The sequence below is a fragment of the Odocoileus virginianus genome, unplaced genomic scaffold (genome assembly GCF_023699985.2).
Source record: "Odocoileus virginianus isolate 20LAN1187 ecotype Illinois unplaced genomic scaffold, Ovbor_1.2 Unplaced_Contig_12, whole genome shotgun sequence".
Lineage (NCBI taxonomy): Eukaryota > Metazoa > Chordata > Mammalia > Artiodactyla > Cervidae > Odocoileus > Odocoileus virginianus.
Genome location: NW_027224329.1, coordinates 2,065,864 through 2,088,616, shown reverse-complemented (window position 1 = coordinate 2,088,616; position 22,753 = coordinate 2,065,864). Strand labels below are relative to the sequence as shown.

General features: G+C 40.3%; 1 protein-coding gene across 1 annotated transcript in view; it reads right to left on the bottom strand.

Moving 5' to 3' along the window:
• Positions 1-22,753, bottom strand: part of GRIA3 (glutamate ionotropic receptor AMPA type subunit 3) — a 292,117-nt gene that overhangs the window by 101,319 nt on the left and 168,045 nt on the right. The window contains 1 exon segment of the mRNA XM_070464057.1: positions 14,180-14,233. Within this exon segment, the coding sequence (XP_070320158.1) occupies positions 14,180-14,233 (54 nt within the window).

Here is a 22,753-nt window from a genome sequence, read left to right as displayed (position 1 = left end):
AATGTAAAGACATACAGCAGAGGTGATGATACAACATCCAGAAAGGAAAGTGGAATCAATGAAAGAGTGGGGGTAAGTGTACGAAGATGGATGTTAGGAGAGAAGTACGGACTGAGGGGCAGGGGCTAGCTCTCCTGCTCCTACTTCTCCTATCCCATTATTATTATATTTAAAACCAAGGTCTTCCCGGATAGCTCAGTTGGGAAACAATCCACCTGCAATGCAGGAGGCCCCGGTTCGATTCCTGGGTCAGGAAGATCCGCTGGAGAAGGGATAGGCTACCCACTCCAGTATTTTTGGGCTTCCCTTATAGCTCAGCTGCTAAAGAATCTGCCTGTGATGTGGGAGACTGGGGTTCGATCCCTGGGTTGGAAAGATCCCCTGGAGAAGGGAAAGGCTACCCACTCCAGTATTCTGGCCTGGAGAATTCCACGGACTGTAATTCCATGGACTGAAATCAATAGGAGTAAATTTAGTTTTAACATATCTTTCTCAATTATTGACAAAGCAAATAGAAACCAAAGACACAGAAATGGAAAAATTATAATAATAACATTTGGATTCAAGAGATTATCCCATTATTTTAAAGCATTTCACCCATTCATAATCTCTGGTTAGATCTCCTACTTAGGTTGGTGAATCACAGTCTTCAAGGTGAGAAAGTTGAGACTGACTCTCTTAAAACCTCTCAAAACATTAACACAAAATAAATGATCAAGAAACATGGATGGTAAAGGGGAGAGTCAGTGGAAGAAAGATGGAAAAGTTAGGAGAGAGGAGATGGCTAAGAAGGGAGATTTTGCTGGTTCCTGGTCCACCTCCAATATCTATCCCATTGCTTATTTCTAGAAAAAGTTTCTAGAGTCTATTATCATGTGAAACCATAGTTGAGAATTGGGGCTTAAGGCTACCCACAGCTTCAGTGAAATAACTAATGCAACAAAAGTGACCAGCAAACAAACAATAAGGAACAAGGAAAAAAGAAAGAGGAACCAATAGTGTATTAATAAAAGATGGATTCTGGCTAAAAAGTAAGAGGTGCCAGGCTACTGGTCTTCTCTGCTATCTAAATTGAAGACACTGCATTTTCCTAGAATATGTTGCTAGATTTTAGTTGTTGAGCTGGTCATACCCCCTCATGGTGTTTATATTGAGGCTGTGTATCCCTGAAAGCCATATAGACACTGAAACAAAATGAAAACAAACCATACAGGGTATATAAAATAGGGGGAAAAAATGATGGTGGCAAGGAGTATTCTGGTATGATAGGGGAAGTTAGGAGGAATGTCCTGATTCAGGGGAGGAGTTGGCTGGCTCCTGGTTCACCTTCTTGACCTGTGTGATTATTTTAAGACATCTTATTCATCTATACATAGAGACCATGAGATGGGACTATGTCTGTCTAAAACTCTAAGCAGACCCTAATGCAACAGAAATGACCTTCAACTATCTGGATGATAAAGGGGAAAATAAAAGATGAAAGGCAGTTATAGAAATTTCAAGTGAGGTTCAAGTTCTAGCTATGCGCTAGGTTTCCGCGGAAGGACCACCTTCCTGTGCTCAGTTGCTCAGTCATGTCCTTCCATCTGCATTCAATTTGTTAATACAGATACTGTTTCCTTCACAATTGCTACATTCTATTGTTTTTTATGATTATTTAAAATTTTTTATTGAAGTATAGTTGATTTACAGTGTTGTGTTAATTTCTTCTGTACAGCAAAGTGACTCACCTGTGTATGTGTGTATATATTGGAGAAGGAAATGGCAACCCACTCCAGTATTCTTGCCTGGAAAATCCCATGGATGGAGGAGCCTGGCAGGCTACAGTCCATGGGGTCACAAAGAGTCAGACATGACTGAGCAACTTCACTTTCACTTTCATATATATATATATATATATACACTTACATAACTTACGTGTATATATATACTTATATATTTCACACACACACATATATATATATATATACTTTTTCCTATTCTTTTCCATTATAGTTTCCATTACAGTCCATGGGGTCACAAAGAGTCGGACATGACTGAGCGACTTCATTTTCTCTTTCATATATATATATATATATGTATATATATACTTATGTAACTTATGTATATATATACTTATATATTTCATATATATATACACTTATATATTTCATATATATATATATACTTTTATATTTCATATATATATATACTTTTTCCTATTCTTTTTTAAAAATTTTTTTATTTAAAAAAATTTTTTTTTCATATTCTTTTCCATTATAGTTTATCATAGGATATTGAATATAGTTCCCTGTGCTATACAGTAGGACCTTGTTGTTTATCCATTCTATATATAATAGTTTGCATCTGCTGATCCCAAACTCCCAGTTCATCCCTTCCCCCATCACCCAGCAACCACAAGTCTGTTCTCTAGTACATTCTATTGTTGTGAGAAGCCACAGTCTATGAGGATTGTAAACAGAGGCCTGATTTTCCCCATAGTCTCATCAATGACATGGATGGGGGAGAGGTGACCACAAAACATTTAGCGAGCATGAGAATATTTGTTAAAATGGTGTAAAAGGCATAAACTGAGAATCACAGTTATTTTAGGACTGAGGATCTAGATCCATGGCTGGAGGTGTCTGGTTCCAGGAACTCCTTTTGTAATAATTTTCATTTTGCAAGACACCCACAGCAGTCAAAGTGGTAAACTTAAAGCTGTGACTCCTTGAAACCAACCTAAAGGCAATAACACAGACAAAAGGCCAAACAACAGCCAGAGTGTCTGAAAAGGGCAATAAAATGATGGTGATAGAGGGGACATAGTGTCAGGATGATGGAAGTTAGAAATGGTCTGACCACGCTAATGAACCTATTTGCAGGGTAGGAATAAAGATGCAGAAGTAGGGAATGGACATGTGGACCCAGAGGGTAAGGAGAGGGTGAGACAAACTGAGAGAGTAGCTTTGACATATATACACTACTATGTGTAAAATAGATAGTGGGAAGTTGCTGTATATCACAGGGAGCTCAGCTCGGTGCTCTGTGATGACCTAGAGGGGTGGGGTGGTGGGGTGGGAGGGAGGCTCAAGAGGGAGGGAATATGTGTATACTTATGAAGTGACTTAGCAGCAGCAGTAGCATAGCTGATTTACGTTGATGTACAGCAGAAACCAACACAACATCCTCCAATTTAAAAAAATTTCCTCATAGATTAGATTCTGCCAAAGTGGGGGTGGGGGGGGCAGAAACTAGTCCGACTGCCGTAGATCCAGTAGCCGGGGAAAAAAGGAGAAAGGGGAGAGAGTGATAGGATGGGAGGTATTAGAAGTCAGTGCTTCCTGGTCTGTTTTTTTTTTTTTTTTAATTATTACCTTTTGGTGATCTTCAGTTGATGTTTTTCACCCAAACTCTATACTTTGGGGAATTTCGATTCCCTGACCTCCATAAACCTTATTAAAAAACTGATTGTAATACGTTTAGCCATCCAGCACCAATTGCTAACAGTTGCTTTCTTGCTCAGTCGTGTCCAGCTTTTTGCAACTCCATGGACTGTAGCCCGCCAGGCTCCTCTGCCCATGGGATTCTCCAGGCAAGAATACCAGAGTGGGTTGCCATGCCCTCCTCCAGGGGATCTTCCCTATCCAGGGATTGAATCTGTGTTTCCTGCATTGCGGGAGTAAGGAGTGTGAAAATGGATACTGAATGGGCACCTCTGGCTGAATGATTAGTCTCCTGGCCAGTTTTTTTTCCTCTCACTTTGTGATCTACAAGAGGGACTTTGCCATTCTGTTTGTTCTTTTAAGAACTGAAGTCTCTATCTGGCCTCCCTGAATATATTATATTATTATATTAGTCGCTCAGTCGTGCCCAACTCTTTGCGACCCCATGGACTGCAGCCCACCAGGCTCCACTGTCCATGAGATTTTCCAGGTCAAGGATACTGGAGTGGGTTGCCATTTCCTTCTCCAGGGGATCTTCCCAACCCAGGGATTGAACTCAGGTCTCCTGCACTGCAGGCAGATTCTTTACTGACTGAGCTACAAGGGAAGTCCTGAAACTTTTGTCAAATTGCACACAGATTTTATCACCCAAAAGCCATTAGGTAAAAAATGGGAAAAAAAGAAGGAGCAGGGGTAATATGTAGAGACAGATATTTTAGGAGAGCACTTCTGGCTAAAAGGAGATGTTTTATGCCTTCTAATCCCCCAAGTCCAGTATTTGGGGATGGTCACCCATAATCAGCTATATTGAGAAATTAGAATCCCTAGTTGCCTAAAGCTTCTGTAAAAATCAAATGAAGGAGTTAGGCTTTCAACACTCAAACCCAAGAAGTAAAAGAGGAAAAAGACAGGATTGCAAGGGTTAGGGAGTAATAAAGTAAAGTATGCATCCTACTAGCTGTCGAATTATTCTTACAGCCAGCTACATAAGACTCCACTCTCGAGCTGCTGCTTATTCGTTGATCTTTATCACGTGACCTTTTCCAGAAAGTTCCATCCTCACTCCTCCCTGACAGAAACACCAACGGGTAAGACAGTTTTCTCAGTCAGCCATGTCTGAGCAGTTTCATGAGGCCTCCCCACACATGCTAACTACTCCCACTCAGGCTTCTTCCAGCACCACAGGCCCAGCTTCCTGTTTATCCTGCATTTCTGACCCTGTCCCCTGAGTCCTGCTGTGAGCAGAAGTAATGCAGTGACCAGATAGTAATACATGTGAATACAGATGGATTCTTTTTATTCTCACAAAATTCTTGTCTTTAGAAAAATATGTGATAAGTAAGTTTATAAGTTTTTACTTTTTAACTCATACCTTTGGTTCAGAACAAAATTAACATTTAAAGTTCTTTAAGCCTTTTTAATGTGTTTTCACATTTGTTTCAGGCTTTAAGTGCTTGTCCCAAGTACGTCTTCCAAGAGCAACTGCTTTAAAAAGGGCAGAGTACGTGTATTTTCTTATTTAATACATGCATTTAAATGTCAGTTCAGTTCAGTTGCTCAGTTGTGTCTGACTCTTTGCGACCCCATGGACTGTAGCATGACAGGCTTCTGATTTCAAATGCAATTTCTATACCGTGAATTCTGTTTTTCTCACTGAACTTTACCTGCTATTAAAAATTATATATCTTAAAATAATATATTTTTACTAAAGACAAAATGTGTTCCAATAGATTTCTTTGATATTTTTGTGGAAAAGGATAACTCATTTTGTTTTCTTTTGGAATGTTCAAGTTGAATTCATGCTGAATGAGATACCAATGAATTTCCAATTAGAACCTTTCTTATATTGTAGAACCCCTTTTTCTGTCTACCCACTAAATTAACTTCCTTATTCCAAGTGCATCTTAAAAAGAATGTGCCCCAAAGAAAAATGGTTATATTCCCTTAAAATCTCTTCCTCTTCCTGTATCCTTTCTTTCAGTTAGTGGCACTTTAGGCCTATTGGGTTACTGGGTGTGAGGCCCAACCACCTGTTTTTTTTTTTTTAAAAATAAACTCAACAGGTGAATGAAGCACAAGTGGGTTTGAGAGCCACTGGCCTAGATCATTGTCTTGGCTTCCTAGCTGGTGCTCCAGTTCTTTACTTTTCCAGTTTATTCTTTGCATAATAAATTTATCTTCCTGAAACACCCATTAGAGCATAATACTCCTTTCCTCAAATCACTGCAATGACTCCCTGCTTTCTACAGACATATTAACAGCTGAATATGCTGACTTGACCTTCAAGAATTTCCACTAGCTGCCATCTTTAGTTCTCTTGGCCTTATCCGCACCTTTTCCTTCAACAGGCCTCATGCTCTCACAGTCTAACCACATCATGCCCTTCTAAACCTTTGTATTTTTGTTTCCTTTGTCTACAAACGGCCCTCACTCCATCATTTAGAGCTCTGGGTGTCTACTGAAGTTTCACGCCTCAAGAACCATTTCAGTTGGTAAAATAATGACGAAGAAACATCTTAGAGTTGCCTCTGTATTCACTACCAGTTATTAAGGCCAACTGTGCTCCTCTTTTGCTAGTTATTACATAGGTTCTTGCACATCCTAACTGCTTATAGGCTCCTGTCCTCCTTCATTGTCGCATGTCTTCTTGTGCTTTCCATGTAATACCTTTATGTACAAACTCCACAATCTTATTGCTAAGTGACTGCAAGATTCCAAATCCCCTGCTGTACTAGGTGGAATTTCTGCTGAGCCCATTGTATTATTTCATAGGGATTTTAATAACTAGATGTGATGATCAGATACTCAAAGATTTTTCTGTGTCTAGATATCAAATTCTAGTGCTCCTTGCATTTCACCGATTCTGTTTGGTTGAAATTTTATTTTCTTGTTTTTGTTTTTTGCTCACTGCCATGGTGGTCTCCTTTTCTTTGGTTGGTCCAGTAAATTATGTGCAGAGGGAGAGATTAAAGGAGATGAGAGAAGGCAAAGAATGGTTGGAGGCAATCCTGCTCGCAGGTAGGGCAAGTTGAAACTCGACTTTCTCACTTCCTGTGTTCTAAGTATCTGTACACTTGACTATCTGCCTCTGAGGAACAAAAGCAAGATTTGTTGGAAATATGAATATCATCTCCAGAAGTTAGATTTGTAAATTTTGCTATATTTCATCAGTTGCATTGCTTCTCAATCACATCACATCTTTATGAGCCAGTGCACTGTTGCCCACACCTGAATCCAACAGTATAAAAGCAACCATGACCTCTGTGCCTAATTCAGGGCTTGTAAGCTATTGGTATGTTTGATTAATTCTCCAAGGTCATCTTTTACACAGACATTAATTCCACAACTGACATCCAAACACAGAGTGTCCCTGATTTGAAAATAGGCAAACAACTCAGTCTTCCAAAGATTCAAATGACTCTGGTATTATCTTGTCTCCCTTGATTTATTCATGTAATACTGCAACTCACTTTCCTTCTGGTAGTGTAGATAATTAGGATTTGGAAATAAATATATTCAAGGCTTACTTTTAGAATACTTCATTTTAAGATATTATGTGAAGATTTCCTTTATGCAATGTTATTGTTAGGGTACATTTTTGTACAGAGAGGAAAGCAGAGACAAGATAAATTGGGTGACTTTCATTGAGTTGATGGTAGATTATGGGTGAGAAATGAGAAAGGTGGCTTGCCTATAGGAAAGATAAAAGCAGTAGAATGAAGGGTGGAAGGCTGCCAAGGGCAAGCATCTATCTCGCAATTTGGATGAAGGCTGGCTGTGCCTTTAGTGCCACCTGAATTGTTCATCTGGGTGATGCTTTGATAGGGAAATGAATAGTACTTGTGGTGACTCAAGTTATCAGATTGCTAATGAGAGACACAAGTCTTTTTCTAGAAGCAGATGCATCCTCCTGAGAGGGTGTAATGTATGGAGTTAAAGATTACACCACATAAATTAGCACTTGATTACAGGTTGCTTGTATTGTTCACTCCCTGTTTTATTCTCTAATCAAATCAACAAACATACTTTGAAACCTAAGTGCTATCTGTTGGTACAATGGTGAACCATATCAAAATTGGTCCCTATCCTCACAGCATTTTAGTCCAGTGGGAGTTATTTGTATACAAATAATTATGAGTTGACATAAGTGCAATTAGTGGGAAAAATAGCCACTGATCTCTCTCTCTTTTTAAATTGGGTTGTCCAAAAGGTTCATTTGGTTTTTTTTTCCTTCTGCAAGTATGTGTAGACTGGTGCTGGTGTGCTGTTTGTTACCAGTCTGAGATGATAGAAGGAAAGAAATTGAGTGTAAGCCTTTATAACAATTTGCCAGGGTAATATGGCTGTTGAATCTAATACTAAGTAATTGTGCATTATTTTATGTCTTGTTTATTTCATGTTTTTTAGTCATTTATTTTTGTTGTGCTTTTATTGTGTGAGTATTTGGGGGGAAATCTGGCCTTTCTTTACAGATAGTTTGAGAAACACTGGTTTAGAGGATATGATGTGGGGGGCCCGGGGGAGAAAATAGGATTCTTTCAATGCATCTTGCTAGAACATTGAGTAGGAAGTGATCTTTCCTTGTTAATTTCAGGGGGAGGAAGGGATGACTATAAATGGAGGCATTTTTGGACAGGGGAAATGAGAGTTTCAAAGTTGGCTACTTCAAGCTGACAACTGCCTATGCCTTTCGAAACGCACAGTAGGACATTGGACCCCTGCCCAGTCCTGGTTCCTCATTCCCTTGATACTTTGCTGTCTCCTGTCTCCATTTGGAGAAGAACATCGATCCTGTACCACCAGAGCACTTGTGTCCCCAGGGGAGGTGACCGGGCTCCTGGCATTGGGGACCAGGGGGAGGTGACCGGGCTCCTGGCATTGGGGACCAGAGGGAGCTCGAGTCCACCTCCCTTGCCTGCGAGGCCAGGCTCCAGCCGAGTGAGGTCTGTGTTTACATGCCATCTGCGGAGGTGTCAGCGGTCACAACACGTGACTTTGAACATTTGAATTTTTTATTTAGAACATTAAAAATGGAAGAACAAAAGAAGGCAAAGAGTAGAGAACAGAACAAGAAGGCCTGGGAGGGGAAGGGAGCAGAAGGGAACAGTTGTTACTGGCAAGCAAAACAGCATGACTCAGTCTCATTCAAAATTGTTTTCTCTTTGAACAAAGTGGGCCCCTCTCTGTTTCAGGTACATCCCAAGATCTGGTAAGTTGCAGAGTTCACTTGTTCGAGCTTAGGTTACTCCTGGATTCCTCTTTGGGATTCAATTTTTTTGAATAAGGCTTATGTTTTAGTAAAATTTTAGAAAAATTAGATACAGTCTAGTAATCCCCATCATTATTTCCTGGCAGACTCATCATATGAATGGGGCAGATGGGGAAGGAAAGAGAGAAGAGAGAGCAAGAGAAAGGAGGGGGATGAGAAAACAGGGGAGAGGACTGTGTGTGTGAGAGAGAGGGAAAGAGAAGGGGGGAGAGGAGGGGAGGGAGGGAGAGAGAGAATGAATAAGAAATGAATGTGTCGGGGGGACTGATAGAGATGCTGTCCTTGTTTTTTTTTTTCAGCCTTTTTCTGATTACTTCACCCTCATAAATTTATAGTTTATACATCATTCATATACATGTGTGTCTTTGCAAATGTTCTTTTGTGACCTTTGTGAGGCTGTCCTTCTGTCTCACTGAGATGCTTGAATGGGTAAAATGAGAAGAGCAAGGTTCTCTTGGTAAAGACTCTGACCAACGTGGATTGGAAACCTAGCTTGGTAGTAGATTCGCTGGGAGACTCTGGACAAATCCTGTGTCTTTTTGGAGGCCATTTCCCAATCTCTAAAAAGCTTGGGGAAATGAGTAGATAAGAAGGCTCTTCTCACTGGAGACATTAAAGAGAAAGTCTACATAAAACAGGTCGCACAGGAGGGTGGCATCTCAGATGGTTTCCTTTCCCCTTTCTCCCCTGGCACAATGGCTAACTTGATCTCCCTGCTCCCATGGCCCCCTACCGCTTGCAATTGACACTGCATTACTTGCTCCTGTACAGACCCCAACTGTCTCCAACCCTGGGATCAGTCTCAGCCTAGGCAAGGAAACTGTCGCATCTTCTAAGGTTGAGTTAACTGGCGCAGGACTCAGTGAGTCCTACTATGGCTCAGTCTCACAGGAGCACCTCAGATGCTTGGAGATTTTTGCTTTATTTCGGGGGCTGGGTACTGAATATCTGTTGTTGGACCATCTCAACTCAGATCCAGTTTGTGTGTGTGTGTGTGAACTGTTAGACAGTTTTGATGGATCCTTCAGAGCTGCAGCTCTGTTTAGATTGTAGCTAAGGGCACCCAACACCTCTCTTGGCTTTTGCCCACTTGGACTGACTTGAAATCTGCCTGGTGACTTGATATTCCAAGGCTAATGACGCGCTAGTTGTGCTCCCCCACTTATATCCTCAGTGTCCACCCAGCTGCTATGCCTAAACTTTCACTCCTGGCCTTCCCCGGTCCAAACAGACCCTCTAGGAGGGCAGAAATGAGGAGCTGGAGTCACCTTGGCATGGTTTTCAAATTTTCGTCTCTAATATACCACCTTTGGGGGCTTCCCTGGTGGCTCAGTGGTAAAGAATCCGCCTGCAATGCAGAAGACCTGGGTTCAATCCCTGGATCAGGAAGATCCCCTAGAGAAGGAAATGGCAACCCACTCCAGTACTCTTGCCTGGAAAATTCCATGGATGGAGGAGCCTGGTAGGCTGCAGTCCATGGAATCGCAAAGCATCAGGCATGACTGAGTGACTAACACTTTCATGTATACAATAGGGGCTCCCCTCGTGGCTCAGATGGTAAAGAATCTGCCTGTAATGCGGGAGACCCAGGTTCAATCCTTGGGTCGGAAGATCCCCTGGAGAAGGGAATGGCTACCCACCCCAGTATTCTTGCCTGGAGAATTCCATGGACAGAGGAGCCTGGCAGGTAACAGTCCATGGGGTTGCAAAGAGTAAGACGTGACTGTATGACTAACACTTTCACGTTCATGTATAAAATAGACAACTAAGGAGAACCTATTGTATACCACAGGGAACTCTATGCTCTGTGGTGACCTAAATTGGAAGGAAGTTATAAAAAGAGGAGATACATGTTTATGTATAATTGATTCATTTTGCTGTATAGCAGACACTAACACAACGTTGTAGAGCAACCATGCTCCATTAAAATCTATGAGACAAGTGCTCAGGCCTGGTGCACTGGGAAGACCTGGAGGGATGGGGTGGGGAGGGCGGCGGGAGGGGAAATCGGGATGGGGAACACATGTAAATCCATGGCTGATTCATGTCAATGTATGGCAAAAACCACTACAGTATTGTAAAGTGATTAGCCTCCAACTAATAAAAATAAATGAAAAAAAATTAAAAAATAAAAGACCTTAAAAAAAAAAAAAGAAATGACACCACCAACTGATACAGAATATGCAAGAGATTTACTTACTCTTTTGTTATTGCCATGTCCACTTCTGCCCTGACCAGATCACATCTCTGGCCTATGCTCCGAAATCTTTTGTTTCTTCCAGGGATTTCAACAAGTTAGTTTTTGCATCCTGTTGTTCATTCAGAAATGAACACCTTGACCTGTGACCTTGACCTTGACTTGACGCAGTCACAGAATATCCAAGTCTTCTCATTTTAGGATTGCTACCAGGAAAGGTTCATGTAAAAAAGCACATGGAAGTCTTTGCCAGATCGATAGGACCCAGTAGCAAAGGGGATGTTTGGAGCTCTGGGGCAAGTGGTTCCGGAAAGCTTAGGCAAGCAGTGTGAGTGTTTTTGACTGCATTTGTAGAAGAAGGCAGTGGTCCTGTATAGTTGTTGCTCTAAGAATCAGACAAGAACTTGTTCCCTTGTGTGTGTCCTCAACTTTTATTCAGCTGGGTCATCTTGAAAGGAAACACCTTCTTAGCTCCACTTACCCGTTTTTGATTGTCTAAATGATGTCTAAATCCTTATGGTTTGCTGTGTGTTTATATGTATATGTGTCTTTGGGGTATTTTTATCTGCTTAAAAAATCTGGTAACCACAGAAAAGATAATGCATCTCATATTTTATCAGAGATCAGTAACAATTCCTATCTGTATTGACCATATGAAATTTGATATAGAGAACAGGAGCTTATGGAAACATGTGGCTCGGTGTAAATGGAAAGAAGGTCACTAGAGGAAGAGGAGTGGCCGCTGAAAGTATGGCAAACAAATTCACGTTTTCATCATCCAGACTGACATGGCACTATATATTCCATTCCTTCTGAGGAAATGGACTTTGCTTATTCCTGTAGTAGGCATCCTTCCATGGTTGTACAATTTTGAGATCTGTGGTAGGCACCCAGCTGACCATTCTTCTCCCCAGCCTTGTCCTAATGATTCTCTCTCGCTGTTCCGTCACTCCATATTCTTTCCCTTCCATCAGGTCTGGTTCTCCAAATGGAAACCAAAGTGCTGAAGCATTGTCAGTAGCATTAGGGAGGCCCAGTTAGAAATCCAGGATGGGCAAGGTCTTTAGAGATCATCTAGTCAGCTTCGGCCAACTGAGACAGTCACTGATGTGCTTGGTTCAGGCTCAGATCTTTTAATACAGAAACTGCCTCCAGGACTTGAGTTGGTCAACAGTCTCTAGCTTCAGGTGCCTTCAGGGTTTGCTCAGTTCTCAAGCGAGAGGTGTGTGCTTCCCAGACAGCTGCCAGCCAATGGCTGAGCAAGGTTGGGGTACAACGGCTCGCCATCTAGGGGCAGCATGGGGGAGCTCCCTGTTGTGCTATCCCATGGTCTGAAGGTCTTTTTATGAACCTTCCTTCCTTCGCTGGTATCAGACCTATGTTGTGTTCTTCTCCCTTTTATTTTACACAACTATTACTCCCAATAAATTGTCTTGTACCTCCACATATATGTTGGTATCTGCTTCCAAAGGACCCAAGCAATACATCAATGAACTCCCCACTCCCATCTGAGTTTTATAGCAAGAAAACTGAGGTTGTCAAAGGTGAGGTGACCTACTCAACGTCCCATAGCTAGCTAGTGGCCAAGTTAGTGTGACAATCCAAACTTTCTGACCCCTAGTTCAATGCTCTTCCCCAAACTTCAGGCATCCATGTAGCACCACAACTGTATATACCCTAAACAGATTTTGCTGTATCTGTTTATAGCAACATGCTATTGTTTACTTGATACATTTGACAGATAAAAATTTATGTCCTTTGCTGTTAAATCTCTAACCCTGTATGAAGTAACACCATCCATAAAATTTGGATTTTGATGTGCTAGTTTTATGTTTTTCTAATGCATAGTAAATAAACATGTTTACCATTATAATAAAAAAGTTTGTGTGTGCACTATCTAAAGTCATCTCATATACCATCAGTGATGAGTGAACCCTAGGCAGAGGAGAGGAGAAAGGGAGAGGAAAGAAGTAAGAAAGAGAGGAAGGAAGGAGAGAAAGCAAAATACTCATGGGTGGGGAAGCAATGGTAAAAAATCCATCAGAAAGTGCCTCAGGTACCTTCCTGTAACTTCCATGTTTCCTGCCATGCCCTTGTCTAGCCCCCAGTGAGTCAACAAACATCCTTTACTTATCAGTTGCCTAAAAACAAGTTGGATGTACTCAGATGTAAATTAAGAATCAAGATTTCTCCTCCCCAAAGAATCAATCCATTTATTCCTACAATGGACTGAAGTGCTCCACTTTGAGCAATTTATTGGAGAAGATGCATACAACATTTCAAAGCAGTGGCACTAATCTTCATCTTACAAGTGTTTGAGTGCACGCACTTAAGAAGGAGGTTTAAGTAACATTTTCTTACCCATTAAAAAAAACCATTATTAAAACAAAATAAGATATTTTTCTTTGGTTTAAGAAATCTAAGAATATAATTACAATAATCTCTTACCTTTGTTTCTATTCTTTTGGTTTAAGAGCTCTATAATGATTCTCTTGTGCTAATGAAATAAATTTGGGGCTAGAACTCATATTATATAATAATTTAATAGATTCTTAGTATCACAGTGATAATTTAGCATTCCCCTTTCATTTCAGGGAGATAGTATTATTCAGAAACACTGCCAAACAGATATTACCAATTTAGAACCCATTTTATAATTCCTAAACCAATTGTCCTTTCAGAGAAAGAAGAGCTATAAACCACTCTTAATGAAATACTAATTTCTAGAATGTCACAAAGTTTAAAGGCATGGGGACTTTGAAGTTAAAGATTCAAGTTGGATTTTACTATACTTAGAAGGGTGGCTATACCCTTTGACAAGATCACTGAATGTTCCTTGTTCAAGCCTACTTTTTCACACCTGGTTTGAAAAGATTCGGTAGTGGACTATTTCTAGAAAGACAAATCCAGTACAAATGTACACATACGCTTGGATTAATTGGGGGAAAGAATGTGTTTCTTGTATCCTCTGTTCCTTGTTTTACATTTCAAACCTGATTAAAATGGTTGACATTTCAAATCCAAGTTAAATCTAAGAAGAATCAGTGAAGAATCATATCAAATTATTATTTTTTAAATGAGGAAAGAATATAAGCTTTATAGCTAAAACAGAGACAGCATAATTGAGAACAGGCTATCGCATTCAGGTTTTTGTATTTATGGGCTCATTTCTCCAAGTGTCTAGAAAACACATTAGGTTTCTCTCATATTTCTTTTTGGGATAATTACAGGTGACACAAACTAAACAGCGTATAATGCCCTGGAAAACTTGAACTCTGCTGTTCTTACCAGGTTAGCAAGCATGTAGTGGTAACCTCTTGAATGTTTCCCCAGGATCACAACCTGCAGAAACAAAAGATAATAAATATTGCTTACTCAAGGACATTTTTCAATTGCACAATCATTGGGATGGCTACAGCAAATTACTTTTAAATAATCAACAAAGTGTTAGGTCTTTTATACACAGTCAATCATAGTGAATTGGGCCAGATTGCTTTTTGTTGCATTTTACTTTCAGGCAGAGGATAACAGGACAAATTGCTAATATGAAAGCTAAAAATGTCAACAACAGGGGCAAAAGAAGCTCTCTAAACTTCCAGGTCAGTAGCATCAGTGTCACTTAAAATAGATGGCAAAAGTGATGAAGCTGATGAGCCCTCACCCATGAACTGGATTTCTGTACTTAGCTGCTGAGCCAGAAAATGGGCTGAACTTTGCATACAAATTAGAAAATAGAATGTATGGTACATTTTTCTTTCTTTATCTGGAATGCTTAGGGAATAGAACACACAGGGAATGGGGTTAATGGGATTTTCAGGTTAATCGAGGTTGCTTTGGCTTATTGAAAACTTTTCTAGCAGAAGTGATTTGAGGGGGAAAAAAAAAACTTTCCTAAAATGCATGCCTGCCTTTTCCTACCTTAATATGAAGACTTGTGCTGACTATGACACCCTAGGCTGTGGGGGAGGGGATTTTCCCCAAGGGGACATTTGGTGATGCCTGGAGACATTTTGGTTGTCCTATCTGGGACGGTGACCGTGCACAGGGCAGCCCCCACAACAAAGAATTATCCAGCCTGAAGTGTCAGTAGTGCTGAGGCTGAGAAACCGTGCCTTAAGGTCATCACTCTTAGCCTAATTTTCATGAGAAACACTGTATTGACACCAAGTTTTACAGTTCACACAGCGCATTTTTATTATCTGAAAACATATAAGTGGATTGAGTACTTTCCAACTAAAAGCTAATTTTGCTTTATGAGCCCTCTTCTAGAAAAATAACACAAAAGTATGAATATCGTATTTGGAACCTGTGCAAATAAAGGGCCATTAAACTTCATCATACATTCCTCTATGGACACAGCTGTCAAGAGTCTAAGAACAACTGGAGAAAACAACAATGTTGTATACATCTCAAATCAGAATTACATATAAAGGGCCATAATGATGATATTAAAACCAGCTACCCGTAACTGAGTGCCTAGTATATGTCAGGCACTATGCTAGGTGCTGTATTCCCTGGAACAATTTAACAGCTTAAGTACCATTGGTTTCATTTTGCAGATGAGGAATCTCAACCAAAGAGAAATTTTGTAATTCACCCAAGGCCACATAGCTAAGAAATACTAAAGCTGGACTTAGAACATAGGTCTGTGTACCTCCAGAATCCACTCTTGGCAGTACATTACATGGTTTCTTAATATGTGCTAAATGTCAAATGTCAATAATGACTTTAGGTTCTTAGAGAAGAGGACGAAGAGACGTCCACAGTCTGCTGGGAGGGATAGAGGAATGGAAACACATATGTAAATAGCATGCTTATTTCCAGTCATTTCAAGTCCAGAGAGGGAGAGAGCTGATTTCAATTAATTTAAAATATAAGCCACATATCTAACTGATTATTTATGGAGGGAATGAAAGGTTAATGATTGTCTTGAGGAGGTGATTTCTCACACTGCCATGACATAAAATGAGCTGTTAGGTATCTGCTGGGATGTATTCTTCAGTGTCCGCTGGCAAAAAACATCCTTCCTGGTGACATCTGTTAACTTTTGATGGCAAGTTGGGACCATACATTTGTTGAATTTTTAATTCCCTGACAACTTTCAACACAATAAAATCAGGGGGGTTTGAGTTCTGTTAGAAAAATGAGTCAGATTCCTAAGACATCTGGTAGAGCTTGGAGAGAAAGAAAGAAGTGAGCCCAAAGGAAACAGAGTAAGTCTGTCTCACCAGACACAGGATTTAGTCTCCTTTGGAGAATCAGGAAGACAAAAGGGAGCTATAGAAAACATAAGTATTGTTAGATGAGCCCCTCAAAGAGAACCCAGGTGCCCAACCTTGTCACGTACTCAGCTTGATTATAGGCAAATCACTTAACTTTCTCCAGCCTCTATCACCTTATCTGTAATCTTGGACCATGAGCCTGGCCTTTCCTATCTCAGCAGTGTTGTCAGGATCAAACTGAATAACATCTGCAAAAGAGTTTGGGATGTGCATCATGTAATCATGTGGGGTTAAATAACTGTGGAGAGGGGTCATTTACTAAGATATTGTTTCTCAGTTTCAGAAAAACCTGAAGCTATTAGAATACCCACTTTAACCCATTCCCAGATGGTCTGTGTCAAACAAACTCACTTATTTGAATGTAGCTCTCTCATAGTTCTACCCTTTTGAAATTAAGCTTAAAGTGGAAGAGATGGGAGCGTTATCTAAAGATAGGAACCTTTAGGTGTCACAGAGACTTAAAGGCTGTAATTATTTCTTCATCTTTACTTTCAGTGCCTTCTTCACTCTTATTTAACTTACAGTTCCTACCAATCTTGGTTTTCCAGTTCACAGTAGATGAAAAGCTACAAATTGAAGGAGGTGTCTATGGAGAGAGGGGAGAGATGTTAGAATGAGGTACAGAGGAAGTGACAGACTGACTTAAAGAGGAAGGAGGAGTCTGGAAAAAATAATAGATGACATTGTACTACAGTATAATCATGGATGTTCATCCTGAGTCATCAGGGTATGGCTTGTTGCGTTCAGTAATTTCTGCTGAAAAACCTGGGGAAATTAGAATATATTTTAGGGATGGTTTCCATCAGAAATGCTCAAAGTCCCAATACCTAAGATAATACATTTCAATTATCTCGAAATCTTACTTACATAGGACAGCAACGATCCTACTGATGTGAGCTAAGTGAGGCCTCACTGCCAAAAGTGTCATGTTTTGCTCTTGTCTTTCCTTTTTTTGAATTTTTGGTGCAGGGCTTGTGGGAAGAAGGGTGGGATGGAAGGCTTGTGCGTAATACTGTGCACAAATGAACTAGTTAATGACAGCGGTTCTTGTTCAGTTAGTCTTAAATCTTTCTTCTTTTCATCTGTTACAAATGAACAAGGCATAAATTGTACCCTCAGTTCTTTAATGACTCTGGTAACCAAGAGAATATTCAACTTTGCTTTTATAGCAATTATAATCGCTCTTCCTGAATTAGTTTCAGAACTTCAAGTATAAAAGCCATTTTACAGTCTACTGTGAAATTTCAGGAGGAACTACCCAGTTCCCAAATCCATGTTGTATATTCGCTGTGCCTTTCTAAGATTTGTTGGAGAAGATGGATGGCTTGATGCAGTGGCAGATATGAGCAATGTAAGAAGGGAACACGTGTGAAATGTAGATAAAATTCATTGTTTTAAGGAGATTTATTTTTCTGCCCACAAATAGGACCTGAAAGAAAAAAGTGCCACAATCCTCATTCAGTGAGACTTAGACAATAGTTTCATTCACAGGAGAAAAAAGCTCTTATATACGAACTCACTGAACCATGCATGTAGCAGAGCATTAAATTATTTGTTAAAGGAGTCAGTGAATCATAGTCGACCCACTGGGGGGAGACGCCCCCTTGTTGACACCCCCATCTACTTCTCTGGGAAATTGGGGGCTGGGTATTATTGAGCAGCTAAAAATAATTCAGAAAATGTTGAGTTGGTTTTCTAGAGGCCCTTTCTTTTCCAATTTAATGCTTTATCTGCATAATTTTAGAAATTTGAAGTTAAATTGCTCCATAAGACTACTTGAGAGAGGCCCACAGACCCTTTGGGAGCAAAAGCATCTGTTTTTCTATGCTCACATTAAAAAAAAAATGTATGTGTGGAAAAGTGTCTATGTTTTTTCCCCTTAGATCCATCTGGTATGCAGATTAGGTTATTTGCAGACCTAAGTATCTCCATGTTTGGGTTTTCTACATCAGTGCCAAAAAAGGATCTATGTATAAAGATTGATCTTGCTTTGAGTACAGAACATGCCTTGCTATTCACCTTAATCTGTTTCTCTTTGATTTAGGTACCCTGAGAATGTTTGGAGGGCTGGGGAGAGAGATGAAGCAGGTTTCTGGTGTTAATTCACCAGATTTACCCATTGTATAGATATTTTCTCTTTAAGAAAAAGCTATTAGACCACGTGTGTGTGTGTGTGTGTGTGTGTGTTCAAAGAGAAGACATTTTTTTTCAGTCGCCCTCCCTTTTCTGTTTCCTCAGTTACAAGAAGATACTGCTATCCTGTGGCAACCTATCTAATTTCAGCAGATTGAGATTAGAAAAATAATTCCAAAGGAATTAACTTCTGATATATGTAGCAGAAATCAGCCTCAGAATATGCCAGACTTCTCAGAAGAAACCTTCCATCAGATATGATAAAAGCCGTTCATTTTCTTGAATGAAAACCCCAAGCTACTAAATTGCTTTAGTCTTAGTAAACATATATCAGAAGTCAATTTCTTTAGAATTATTTTTCTAATAATCTCAATCTGCACACACTGAAGGTCAGGGCTCCATATTGCAGGCATCTGACTTGAATAAATGTGCTGGACTAGTGAAGCAGAGAAGAGTCAGTCACCCATACCAGAGTCAGTCTAATGGCGATGGGGAGGGTGCAGATGGAAAAAGAAAGGCTGAAGCTTTTCACAAAGAAGGAAAATGGGAGGATAACCGAGAAATCTCATCAGCATGTATATTGTCTACAGGGAAAGCTTATGCAGAGAGAAGGCAATTGAATATGGCATCCAATAAAATGCTAGGATGTGAGGATTAGAGGACAAAGATTTCTCCCAAAAACATGTCTTTGGGAAGTTTCACTTCCCAGACTTCAATATTACATTCACTGTGACTGAATAGAATATGCAGAAGATTTAAACAGCGGGAGAGGCAATGAGAACATACGAATAAGAGGCAATAAATGGCCACAACTAAGTTATAGGAGCAACAGATCATTCTTGCCTGGAGGACTAAGAGGCCATTTCAACACATGTTGATCTTGCTGAGAATGCCTCATTGTATCAACCCTAAAACATTATTTCTCAAATTTCATATCCTCAGAAATTTCCTTAACAATTTGTGATCTATCCACATACCCCATGATACTATCATTTTCTTGGTATTTATTTCTATAGCTGCTTGTTTACTTAAATTTAGTAGTGTCCAAAGCAATAATATCCATGAAACTACATACAAGAAAATACTGTGTGAAAACAAAATCTATTCATCCAGATGTCACTGCAAATCCTCTGGTGTACTGTCAGGAGTAGTGGCGAATATTGCCTTAATGCAGCTGTGTCTTTAGGGAAGAGAATATAGACAGGTCTTCCTGTCCAGATAAAACAAGTTTTATTTGCCTTATGGTTCAAATCTTAAGAGTGTCCCCATCTACTTTCAAAGGGTCATGAGTCTTGTAAAGGAGCAAGATGATGGACAGTTTGGGAGGTAGCAGATAATGCCCAAGACTGTATACAAATGACAAATGTGGAAACTTACAAAGGCTTTCGTAAGGCAATTTACTTGTACTGCCCCACCTAGGAAGCCCAGCAGCTTTGATCAGCTAGAGTTCTTGGTCATAGGGCAAATAATAAATACTTAAAACATCTGGACTTTTTCATCAGTCTAACTTCCAGTAAAATGATGCATTTCCAAACATTGTGTCTTTTCTTAAAGTATCTCATCTAGAAGACCTCTCACAGCACCCTATTTCTATTTGCAATACTCTAGGCTTTTTTCCCCGGAGAAGGCAATGGCACCCCACTCCAGTACTCTTGCCTGGAAAATCCCATGGATGAAGGAGCCTGGTAGGCTGCAGTCCATGGGGTCTCAAAGAGTCGGACATGACTGAGCGACTTCCCTTTCACTTTTCACTTTCATGCATTGGAGAAGGAAATGGCAACCCACTCCAGTGTTCTTGCCTGGAGAATCCCAGGGACAGCGGAGCCTGGTGGGCTGCCATCTATGGGGTCGCACAGAGTCAGACACGACTGAAGCAACTTAGCAGCAGCAGCAGCAGCAGCAAATTTACTGTCAACTATTTTATGTTCACACTTACAACAACTTTTGTTTTAATATTTACAAGTTTATGCTAAATATCAAGTTGCATCTTTTTTCTTTTCTCCGTAGATGTTGTAAAATTGGACCCAAAGCCCTATAATCTTGAATCTCAAGACCTACTTGAAGGACTGTACAGGTGGTGAGTAGAAGGCTTGGCAGTGCCACTGGATTCATTACTTGGATTAAAGAAAAAAGGAAAGGCATCATCTGGCATAAGGCTGAGTAGTCACTCCAACATGTGTTTTTTCCAGCCACAACCACTTGGATATGGGCGGGATATTGCAAGACTTCCTTCACTGGCCCAGGACCCACACTTTCCTATCTGTAGATATTTATCAGGATCAAGAATTCTAGTATCTCACTTGAAATGATAGAGTTGAAACTTGTAAGAGTTTAAAACTCTTCATAGATGTGATATGAATCACCCTGAAAGCTTACAAGAAGTATTTGTTAAAGATGCTGTTCTAGAAAGAACTGTGAACCTTGAAGTCAGGTGGTTCTGGATTCAAATCCTACCATTTACTTATTAGCTCCATTACACTGTGCAAAGCCGAACTATGGATGGTTTTGGGTAGAGTTTTAGACACCCAGGTTCATCCCAGGATGTTGAGGCCTTTAAGCTGGGAGGGGAGAGGAAGAAACATGGGATGTGGAAAATGAGATGTTCTCCTTCGAACTCCCTGATTTTGCCTCTGTGAATGCATTTTCTGTATGTGCAACGCTTCCAACATTTGACACCCTACTCTGGGAAATTTTCTGATTGCTGAAGGAAGCAAGTAAACATGTCTTCATTTTCAAATAAAAGAAAATATATCTCAGAAACCCAGTATGCTTCCTGGGCCTTTGGTTTTCAGGATAGTTCCTTACTTGGCAAGTTTCTCTCTTCTGGGAGCTGTGTCGTTTAAGTTTATCTCAATTTGCAAATGGATGACAAATGATAGAAGCTTAGTTTCTGGGCTGTAAAACACAGAATTCTCCTAATTTGCAAATGTGTGGTTTGGTCTTTCACTTTCGCTATTTGAATTTCCATTCTCTTCCTCATCTGATAGCTCATGCATTTTCGTGATCACACTGATACAATAAACTATTGGTAGCTTGAAGTCAGCCATGGTGGAAATATTTATTGGTCTGGCCAAAAAGTTAGTTTGAGTTTTTGTAAAATGGTATGGAAAAGCCCAAATGAATTTTTAGGGGTAATCCAATACATCACAGAAATTAGCCAACGCTGCAAATTAGGACTCCCCTGCCCCCGCCCCACCTTGAGAGTTAGTTTACCTGCATACCACTGGACTCAGAAGTACCCAGTGGATGGAAAGGCTGCTTCTCTTAACCACATTTCATTCACTCCTTCTTTCAGTGAACATTTGTTGAAGGCCTGCTCTGTACTAGTCCTGGGTCCAGACACTGGGGAGGCAGAGATCACCAGAACCTAGTGCCTAGCCTGGAGGATCCCACCATTAGAGTGGGAAAGATTGCCAAGTTAAGAGAGAACTATAACCCATCAGGAGAAGCGTAAGGACAGAAATATGTACCACATACTGAGAATGATTAACTCATAACCTGCTAGAGAGAGAAAAGACTTTGTCTCCAACTAAAGAATTTTTTTCCTGTGGTTTTTATAAGTGGGAGCCTGACAAACAGGTGACTTAAAGAGAATGCTATTTGGAAAACAAAGAGAGATGTATTTCAGAGGGCAATTTCTCTTGATTTCAGGAGAGTCCTGCTGTTTTACAGTGCTTACACACTAGAGGGAAGATTTTTATTTGGACCAACTGTAGGCATTTGTTGTAATGGTAAGCCAGGGTTGGCTCCATAAGAAATTGTGACTGATATGGTTCACCGGAAAAGCTAAGTTAGAAGGGGTATAAGTGGTTATATAGTAAAGAAAAGGTGATCGGTTAAGGGCAGTGCATCCCAGCTTTGCCAAGTCCAAGCTGTGAAACATTAGGCAAGTTACTTGACCTCTCAGTTTCAATTTTCCAGCTGTAAAACAGGGAACATAATAGTTGAGAGGCAGTGAAGTAGGGTGGTCAAGAGTATAGGCTAGACTACCTGGGTTTAGGTCCCTACTTTGCCCTTTAATAGCTATGTGACTTTGTTAACTTAAACTCTCTGATTCAACGAACTTGTCTGTAAAATGGGTCTATCATTAGTACCTACCTCACAGAATTGCAGTGAGGAATAAATGAAATGCTGTATCAATGTCTACAGCTCCTAACACAGTGCCCAATGCTTATCCTACCTATCTTAGTTACATTTTTCCCTTCCTTATTCCTAATGTGATGTTTCCCCTATCTATCCTTCTCTGTGGCAATCACATCTATCCTTCAAGGCACACTGCATATGCAGCCTCCTCCATGAAACCTTCCCTGATTTTATGTCCTCACTATTAAAATGGAGAGATGTAGTTTCCTGCTGCATGGGGTGAGGGATTTGGAGAAACATCAGAACTTGGTGTGGAGGGGTATCGAGGGCACTGGTCTGGAGAGCTCTTGGTTGGAGGTTCAGG